Genomic DNA, 10,132 nt, shown 5'->3' with positions numbered 1-10,132 from the left:
ATAGGGAGCAGCTGTTCCCCTTAGTTGAAGGGTCAGTCACAAAGGGACATAAGTTCAAGGTGAGGGGCAGGAGGTTTAGGGGGGGATGTGAGGGAAAACTTTTTTACCCAGAGAGTGGTGACAGTCTGGAATGCACTGCCTGGGAGGGTGGTGGAGGCGGGTTGTCTCACATCCTTTAAAAAGTACCTGGATGAGCACTTGGCACGTCTTAACATTCAAGGCTATGGGCCAAGTGCTGGTAAATGGGATTAGGTAAGTAGGTCAGGTGTTTCTCATATGTTGGTGCAGACTCGATGGGCTGAAGGGCCTCTTCTGCACTGTGTGATTCTGTGATTCTGTGAAATGCCTGACCATAACAATGTCAACAGGAACAGGTTGGAGGCAAGTGGTGAGACAAGGTCACTTGTCAGCTGACCAGGTTTTTGCTCTTGTAACGTAAGGAAGGACATTGGAGCGAACGTCCCCAAATATCTAAGCAAGGTTCAAGTGTTGGATGGATATTGACTTTACAAAGTTAAGCAGTAATTGCGTTGCATTTGTAAATGTGGATGTTTTCTTTAAAGTGCAAGTGAGGTTAAGAATGGAATTATATTGAGGATTGAGGAAGGGTTAATAGTGGAACCACGAACTGTAGTTGTTAGTCAAAGACTTGTAAGTCTTTTTTTTAGAAAAATCTATCTTTGAAGCAATGAAAGGGAAATAAAATGAATTCTCCCAGTGGACATATTGAGGCTTAGCCACTGAACACTGAGGCCGGAATTTTCCAGCACTTCACGCTGTTGGATCTTCCAGTCTCGCTGATATGAATGGAGATTTCACCGGCCCCACCATGGGGTGGTCCTGTTGTGGGGGCGCTGGAAAATTCTGGCCTGAGAGTTTATTATCTGGAGGAAATAAAGGAGTTTAAAATGGAATAATCAGCAAAAAGAGTGGAAAGGGTTTGATAATAGGTCTAGGACAACATTGACATGAAGTATGAACAAAGTGGGTAGAGTGGATATGGCTCTAGAGAATTCCTGGTTTAATGGGCAATGAGTCAGAGGATAAGTCATCAACTCCAGAAAGGAGTAATTTGAAAATGAAGTAAAAGGCCACGAACACAGATTTTCTAGGAGGCTATTCGATGGTAGCTTGTTATGAATTGTATAAATATGCAAAGACTGGAAATATTCAACGTAAATGATAATTTCGAAGTGTTTAAGGACAGGGGTCTAATATCCTTCATGGGCAATAACTCACCAGTGCAACAGCCATGCTGGGAACAACAGCAATGGAATGATATATGGGCTGAGTTCTGAATGTGCCCTTTCTGTTGTCAAGCAAACTTTGATGGCACTGTGGTGACAGATTAGAAAAATGGCCAGCATTATTTTCTCAGTATTTTGTTTCTACCTTATCTCCTCTAAGAATCTCTTTTCCATGTGCTTGTCATTAGCTACGAAAATAGACAGACAATTCTGACCCAGGACCTCTGCCCATTCCACTGTCTATCTCGTATGCACTAGAGTAGGCTGATCTTGCTGTTTATTTTCTCTACCTTGTCTCTCTCTGTGAAAACTCCTCAATTTCTCTTTAACACCTCAACTGAAGCCATGGGTGAATTTTGCAACCTAAAACTGTATAGGACAGAATGTTGGTGGCTTTATTTGACACTGCTGTTGCAATGCAAGTTTAAAATGGTATGATGTCAAATCATTCAAAATACCTCACAAACATATCCCCTAATTTCCCAGCATTGTATATTCCCATCTACCTTTCGTTAATGTCACCATTTTCAAATCGGTAGCACCTTAGATTGTCCGAATCTACATTATTCAGTGATTCATACCTAACCATGTAAATAATTAACAATGACTTCCTTGAGGGGACAAGGTGGCACAATAGGTTGAAACAACTGAGATAAAGACAAAAAGCTACTGCGGATGCTGGAAATCCAAAACAAAAACAGAATTACCTGGAAAAACTCAGCAGGTCTGGCAGCATCGGTGGAGAAGAAAAGAGTCGACGTTTCGAGTCCACACGACCCTTCAACAGAACTCTGTTCTGTTGAAGGGTCATGTAGACTCGAAACGTCGACTCTTTTCTTCTCCACCAATGCTGCCAGACCTGCTGAGTTTTTCCAGGTAATTCTGTTTAGGTTGAAAGAACTGTTGTTTCTGCTTTGGAATGATGTCAAATCCACTGAAGACTGAGGCAGGTTTCTTTCCCTTGTGGCTACAAGATTTCTAGCTGAAAATGAGCTGGCATTACAATTCTAATTTCAGGGTTATCTGAAGTGGAAAATAGAAATGTCAGGAGTGTAGTTGGAAGTACTTTTTCTGGAATTTTGTTTAAGCCACTGTGGAAAGGAAATGTGTTTTGCATTTGGCCTATGGCTTAAGAACTAGCTTCTGTTTTGCACCAGAACCCTAAAATAAAGAAGTGTTTTGTTCTGCAACAATGACATTTCTCATTCTGACAAAGGCAAAAATGTCCTTTGGGCCTCCTTCCCTCCGTTGGCAGAAGTTTGGTGCCGGTCCCACCGATACTGTCAAAGTTATGGTGGGAGAGGGCAAAAACCATGAGCAACTTCACCCCACGGTCACTTTAAGAAAACGGTTTAATTTGATGAAGGGCACTTCGAAAGGTTGTTCTGTGCCATGATCTTCTGAAACAGAATGGAACTATCTACAGATCATAAGGCTGAGAAAGGTCTACAGGCTAAAGCTCTGCCTAGGCTGGCATTTGAAATACATTCTTTGTTTTGGTGACTGCATTTTTCAAAGCCTATCCTTACAATCAAGGGGAATAAATGAATTGTGCTTCTGCCAGTCAATAGCTGTCATTCAGTTGTATAATTGAACTTAGAAGTATTACCTAGTCACTGAAAAATGACCTGAAGAATTTTGCTGACTGTAAATCTGCTTTGAATGATTACTGGGGAACAGAAGACTTGATGAATAAAGGTGCTGTTCTTTATGTATGTTCCAACTCATTGTACAATTCACTAGCACAAGTACTTGAATTAGGGTGATTTGTTTTTATTGCTGTAACAAATTAGAAGTCTTGGTTATAAATATGGATACAGCAATTAGTCATAAGTCATAACATTGGATCTTTTGGGCTCTTAAAATACAAGCCGCATATTCACAACATATTTGTTAGATAGTTTTAAGTGTAACACCACAAATAATCTCTCTGGAATGTCTGTTGCATTTCAAACATCACACTTCATTGTATCAACGTGGAACTAAAATTGTTATCCTGTTTTTGATTCTAACCTGAAGCCAGAGATTTCCAAACACCTTCAAATTGGCAAATTGCCCTCACCAAGTAACATTTCAATCCTAATATAAAATACTGCAAAGGCTGGTAATCGGAAATAAAAGCAGAGAATGCTGGAAATACCCAGCAGGTCTGCTAGCAGCTATGGAGATAGAAACAGAGTTAATGTTTCAGGCCAAGACTTGCTGGGTATTTTCAGCATTTGCTTCAGGGTAGCCTGTAGATGTGCTGAACTTGGATTTCCAGAAGGCGTTTGATAAGGTGCCACATCAAAGATTATTACAGAAAATAAAAGCGCATGATGTAGGGGGTAACATATTAGCATGGATAGAGGATTGGCTGGCTGACAGAAAGCAGAGAGTAGGCATAAATGGGTCTTTTCGGATTTGCAGGATGTGACGAGTGGAGTCCTGCAGGGGTCTGTACTGGGACCTCAACTTTTTACAATTTACATCAATGTCTTAGATGAGGGGAGTGAACACATGGTAGCTAAATTTGCAGATGACACAAAGATAGGTAGGAAAGCATGTTGCGAAGAGGACATGAGGAGGTTGCAGATGGATATAGATTGGTTGAGTGAGTGGGCGAAGATCTGGCAAATGGAGTTTATTGTGGGAAAATGTGAAGTTGTTCACTTTGGCAGGAAGAACAAAAAAGCAGAGTATTACTTAAATGGAGAACAGCTGCATAATTCTGAGGTGCCGAGGGATCTAGGTGTTCTAGTACATGAGTCACAAAAAGTTAGTATGCAGGTATAGCAAGTATTAAGATGGCTAATAGAATGCTATCCTTTATTACGAGAGGGATTGAACATAAAAGTAAGGATGTTATACTTCAGTTACACAGGGCAGTGGTGTGACTGCACCTTGAATACTGTGTGCAGTTTTGGTCTCCTTATTTAAGGAAGGATGTAAATGCATTGGAGGCGGAACAAAGGAGGTTTACTAGATTGATACCTGGAATGAGTGGGTTGTCTAATGAGAAAAGTTTGGACAGACTGGGCTTGTTTCCACTGGAGTTTAGAAGAGTGAGGGGTGATTTGATTGAAGTATGCAGGATCCTGATCGGCCTTGACAAGGTGGACCTCAGTCTTTGTTTAGTTAATTATATTTAGCAATTACATTTAGTGACTTTAAAAGGGCAGACAAGTTTAGCAATAGCAGAATAATACATTATGCATTATATGGTTTAAAGCTCCCATCATTTTAAAATGGCAAAACAAAAACAGAATTACCTGGAAAAACTCAGCAGGTCTGGCAGCATCGGTGGAGAAGAAATCAGTTAATGTTTCGAGTCTTCCTGACCCTTTGGCAGAACTGAAGCATAGTCAGGAGAAAGGTGAAATATAAGCTGGTTTAAGGTGGGGGGGCGGGGGGAGAGAGAAGTTGAGGGTGTGGTGATTGTGGAGATAAGCAAGCAGTGATAGGAGCAGATAATCAAAAGATGTCACAGACAAAAGGATCAAAGAGGTGTTGAAGGTGGTGATATTGTCTAAGAAAAGTGCTAATTAAGAATGGAAGACAGGATACTCAAGGTACAGCTCTAGTGGGGGTGGGGTGGAAAGACTAACAAAGTTTTAGTTTTAGATTTAAAAATAATGGAAATGGCATATGATCAGTCATGAGCAATCCAAGGCATTCCTTGAGTTTTGACTGAATGCAGATGAAGAAAAGATGTAAGTCAATTGTTGATAAATTTTTACTTAATATTAAAGACCAACTTTTATGAGTTATGGATGCATTACCTAAAAATATAAAGAAAAAGTTTCAATAGTAATTTTCAAAAGGGAATTGTATATAGTAAAAGAGCAGAGAAGTGGAACTAATTGAATAGCTCTTTCAAAACCTTAACAGAAACAACTGGTCACAGGTCTTTCTTCTATGCCCTACAATTCTATTATTTTTGACAATTCATTGTAAACCAAATATCCTGTGAATGAATGTGCCTGATTACATGTAGGGCATCCTTCATGTGAATATCACACCCTCAAGAGCCATCTAGCCCACTGTAAATTTGGGGATCTGATATAGATGTTTATTTTAGTTTTCTCACTTTCATAAACTACTATTCCACCTCTGGGAGAAGAGAAAATGCTTTCATTGGCATACAACATAAACTTGTGTTAAACTCAAGGGCTCACAATACTCATGCACACTTCAAATTGCAAGTTTGCTTTTGAAAAGCTGCAAGTGTTAATGATGAGGAGTCAATCAGGTCAGATCTGCTGGGCCCATGGCCGGGATTTTCCAGCCCTCTTGTGGTGGGACCCGCCGTGGGGGGTGGGGCGACCCAGCCAAAAGCCCATTGACTTTCGGCAGGACCGGACGTTCCAGTGACAGGCGGGGCCAGAAGATCGCACCCCGTATTTCCTGCCACAAAAGTGCTTAGAAATACTGGAAATCTGAAGTAAATACAGAAAATGCTATAATTATGCAGCAAGTCAGTCAGCTGCTGAAAGAGACAAGTTAACTTAACTTTTCTGGGACCCAGCGATTACATTTTCTGCTTTTATTTCTGACCTGATCTGTCACTCCTCTGGGTGAACCATGTGATGTAATTTTTGGGATGTTACCTAGCCATGTCAGAAGGTGCCTCTTTAATAGGAACTATTTATTTTTATGATAACTATGATGTAATTGGGGACAGTGCAAGGATCAGGCCAATTATATGCAAACATTCACAATATCAAGAATACAGTAACAAGAGGCTCTTACAATACTCCATACTACATGTAGACAGTTACATTCCCAGCCAAGTCCTTGGCGTTTTGCAGTCGGCCTACACAATAATTTTAGTGATTGCTCTTAAACACCACATCCAGTCACTGGGAATTTGGCTGTAGGTTAGTTTGTTCCCATCTAACCGGAGAATCCTCAACTGAGAATAATCCATCGGGCTTACTTTGCGACAGAAGCTGGTTATGTTAAACTCTGCATGAAAGAACATAGGAGAGATTACTATGAACAACAAAGAACCGATTTATCAAACCTGATTTTTACAGAAATCCATAAGCATGATGTTACCAATAGGCGAGAGAGAAACTGAACTTGTTTAAAAACAAAAAACTGCAGATGCTGGAAATCCAAAACAAAAACAGAAATACCTGGAAAAACTTAGCAGGTCTGGCAGCATCGGCGGAGAAGAACAAAGTTGACGTTTCAAGTCCTCATGACCCTAGAACAGAACTAAGTAAAAATAGGAGAGGGGTGAAATATAAGCTGGTTTAAGGTGGGGGGTGGGGGGGTGGGGGGAGAGCTGAACTTGTTTATCCTCTTCCTGTCTGCCCATAAGCAGAGGTGTCTTTGAATTATTTTTAAAGTAAGCTTTGTCCCACTGTGTAGGACAAAGTATTCAAGAGAAAATATCGGGCGCTTGTGATAAAGGGACAGCAATAATCATGGGTGATTTTAATCTACACATAAACTGGAAAAATCAGATTGGCAGTAATAGCCTGGATGAGGAGTTCTTAGAATGCTTTTGAGGTAGTTTCTTAGAGCAGCATGTTCTGGAACCAACCAGAGAGCAGGTTATATTAGGCTTGATATTGGGTAATGTGACAGGATTAATTAATGACCTCAGACTAGATAACAGCGGCCACAATATGATTGAATCTTACATCTATTTGAAAGGGAGGAGAGTGGGTCTAAGACTAGTATCTTAAACTTAAATAAGGGCAACTTATTGGGGATGAAAGCTGAGCTAGCTGAAGTGAACTGGGAAACAAGGCTAGAGGATAGATTAATAGAAAAGCAGTGGCAAACATTTAAGGGGATATTTCAGAGTATTCAGCATAAGTACATTCCTATTTTAAAGAAAAAGTCTAAGGGGAGGACCCACCATCCATGGTTAACTAAAGAAGTTAAGGAAAGCACCAAACTTAAGGAAAAAACATACAACTCCGCAAAGATGAGTAGCAGGACAAATGACTGGACAGGATATAAAAAACTGTAGAAAATGACTAAAAGGTTAATCAGAGGCAGCATTTTCCTGTTGGTGAGCAGGGTGCAGGGCCCGTTCGCCGACGCGTTAAATGACGCACGATGATGTCGGGCGGGTGTCCCGACGTCACCACACATCATTCAGATATTCAGTTCGGCGGGTGTGCAGCTGACCTGTTAAAAAGGCCTGTTAAAGTTAATTAAAGTGATTAACTGAGCTGCTGGTCCAACCTTAAGGTTTGCAGGCAGCAGGCGAAGAGCCCAGGCGGCCTTCGCATTGTCCATGGGCGGGATGAGGTTTCATGAATGGTTTATTATTTAAATAAAAATTTTTGAAATAAATAATGGACATGTCCCTGCTCATGTGACAGTTTCACAAGAGGGGACATGTCCTTAAATTTTTTTCCCACCTTTATTCAAATTTCCATAACTTAAACAAATCTCCCTGAGGCACCTCCGTGCCTCAGGGAGATCTCTGCATTCTTTCGCACACATACTCAGCCTTAATTGGCCCGCCCATGTAAAATGGCAGCGTGGACCCGACTGGGTTCGCACCCGCCCCCGCACCACCCCTCCCCCGATGGGGGGAAATTTCTGGCCGAGGAGAAAGAAATTAGAGTCAGAGAGAAAGCTAGCTAGAAATGTAAAATTGGATAGCAAGAATTTCTACATGTAATTAAAAAGAAAAATAGTAAGTAACATGAGTGTTGGTCCTCTAGAGAGTGACAGTGGGGAGTTAATAGTAGATAAAAAGGAAATGGTGGAAGAAATGAACAAATATTTTGCTTCTGCGTTCACTATAGATGATTAAAAAAACATTCCAGTAATAGCTGCAAATCAGCAGGTGAAAGGGAGGGATGAACTTGGTGAAATTGAAATCACTAGGGAAATGGTACTGAGCAAAATGATGGAGCTGTGGGCTTGCAATTCTCCGGGTCCTGATGGACTACACCCTAGGGTCTTAACAGGGGTGACTAATGAGGCAGCTGGTGGTAATTTTCCAAAATTGGCTAGATTCTGGAAAGGTTCCATAATTAGCACATATAACCCCTCTATTCAGGAAGGGAGGGAAGCAGAAAACAGGAAACTATAGGCCAGTTAGCTTGACATCTGTCGTGGGGAAGTTGTTAGAATCAATCATTAAGGAGGTTATAGCTGGGCACTTAGCAGAGCTCAAGGCAATTGGAAAGAGTCAGCATAGTTTGTGAAAGGAAAATCATGTTTAACCAATTTATTGGAGTTTTTTGAAGGAGTAACATGTCCAGTGGATAAAGGGGAGCCTGTAGATGTACCATACTTGGATTTGCAGAAGGCACTTGATAAGATGACACATCAAAGGTTATTACAGAAAATAAAAGCACATGGTGTGGGGGTAACATATTAGCATGGATAGAGGATTGGCTGGCTGGCAGAAGGCAGAGAGTATGCATAAACGGGTCTTTTTCGAATTGGCAGGATGTGATGGGTGGAGTCCCACAGGGGTCTGTGCTGGAGCCTCAACCTTTTATGATTTACATCAATGATTTAGAAAAGGGGAGTGAAGATATGGTAGCTAAACAAAGATAGGTAGGAAAGTATGTTGTGAAGAGGACATGAGGAGATTGCAGATGGATATAGATAGGTTGAGTGAATGGGCGAAGATCTGGCAAATGGACTATAATGTGGGAAAATGCGAAGCTGTTCACTTTGGCAGGAATAAAAAAGCAGAGTATTACTTAAATGGGGAACGGCTGCATAATTCTGAGGTGCAGAGGGATCTAGGTGTTCTAGTACATGGGGAGAATTTTCACGTCGGTGTGCAGGGGCGGTGCCCACATGCCGAGGCATAAAATGACGCACGGTGATGTCGGGCGTGCATACCAACATCACTGCGCGTCATTCAGATCTTCCGTTCGGTGAGCATGCGCCGGAGACAGCTGCGCGTCTGCCAAACTGTCAAAGGCCAGTTAAGGCCACTAATAAATCAATTAAACTAACTCTCAATGCTGCCCGTCCATCCTTAAGGTTGGCGGGCAGGCGAAGAGCCCAGGCGGCCTTCGCATTTTTCATGAAGCCTCTTCATGAAGCTTTTAGTAAATTAATAAATTTTGCTCATTTTATAAACATGTCCCAACACTGTCACTTGAGGGGACATGTGTAAATGATTTTTACTTTCTTTATTGAAAATTCTCAATATGAAGTTAATCTCCCTGAGGCACAGAGCCGCCTCAGGGAGATTTCTGTGCTCTTTCATGCACGTGCGTGAAAGGGCGCTCGCCATGACTCTCCCTCCTCCCACCGCCCGCACAGGTATCGTGCTGGGCGGGCCTTAATTGGCCCGCCCATGTAAAATAGGGGTGCGCAGCCGATCGCGGAAGAAAATTCTCCTCCATGAGTCACATACAGTTAGTATGCAGGTACAGCAAATAATAAAGAAGGCTAATGGAATGCTATCCTTTATTATGAGAGGAATTGAACATAAAACTCAGGGTGTTATACTTCAGTTATACAGGGCATTGGTGAGACAGCATCTCGAATACTGTGTGCAGTTTTGGTCTCCTTATTTAAGGAAGGATGTAAATGCATTGGAGACGGTTCAGTGGAGGTTTACTAGATTGATACCTGGAATGAATGTGTTGTCTAATGAGGATTGAGGGGTGATTTGATTGAAGTATACAGGATCCTGAGCGGCCTTGACAAGGTGGACTTTGAAAGGATGTTTCCTCTTGGGAGTGAGTCCAGAACTAGGGGGCACTGTTTTAAAATAAGGGGCCGTCCTCTTAGGACAGAGATGAGAATTTTTTTCTCTCAGGGGGCTGTGCGACTTTGGAACTCTCTGCCTCAGAAGGTGGTGGAGGCGGGGTCATTGAATATTTGCAAAGCAGAGGTAGACAGATTCTTGTTAGGCAAGGGAATCAAAAGCTATCGGGGTTAGGTGGGAATGTGGAAAT

The 10,132-nt window shown here is 41.7% G+C and overlaps 1 protein-coding gene across 1 annotated transcript in view; it reads right to left on the bottom strand.

The window, feature by feature from the left end:
- Nucleotides 1–5,602: 5,602 nt before the first annotated feature.
- LOC144683229 (lumican) overlaps nt 5,603–10,132 on the bottom strand; it is a 52,009-nt gene continuing 47,479 nt past the window's right edge. Inside the window, exons 4-5 of the mRNA XM_078546186.1 lie at nt 5,909–6,194; nt 5,603–5,856 (exon numbers count right to left, since the gene is read on the bottom strand). Coding sequence (XP_078402312.1) covers nt 6,043–6,194 — 152 coding nt within the window. The 3' untranslated portion in view covers nt 5,603–5,856; nt 5,909–6,042. The remainder of the gene's footprint in view (nt 5,857–5,908; nt 6,195–10,132) is intronic.

Source organism: Cetorhinus maximus, chromosome 8, assembly GCF_964194155.1.
Source record: "Cetorhinus maximus chromosome 8, sCetMax3.hap1.1, whole genome shotgun sequence".
Classification (NCBI taxonomy): Eukaryota; Metazoa; Chordata; class Chondrichthyes; order Lamniformes; family Cetorhinidae; genus Cetorhinus; species Cetorhinus maximus.
This window is presented reverse-complemented; position numbering and strand designations above follow the sequence as displayed.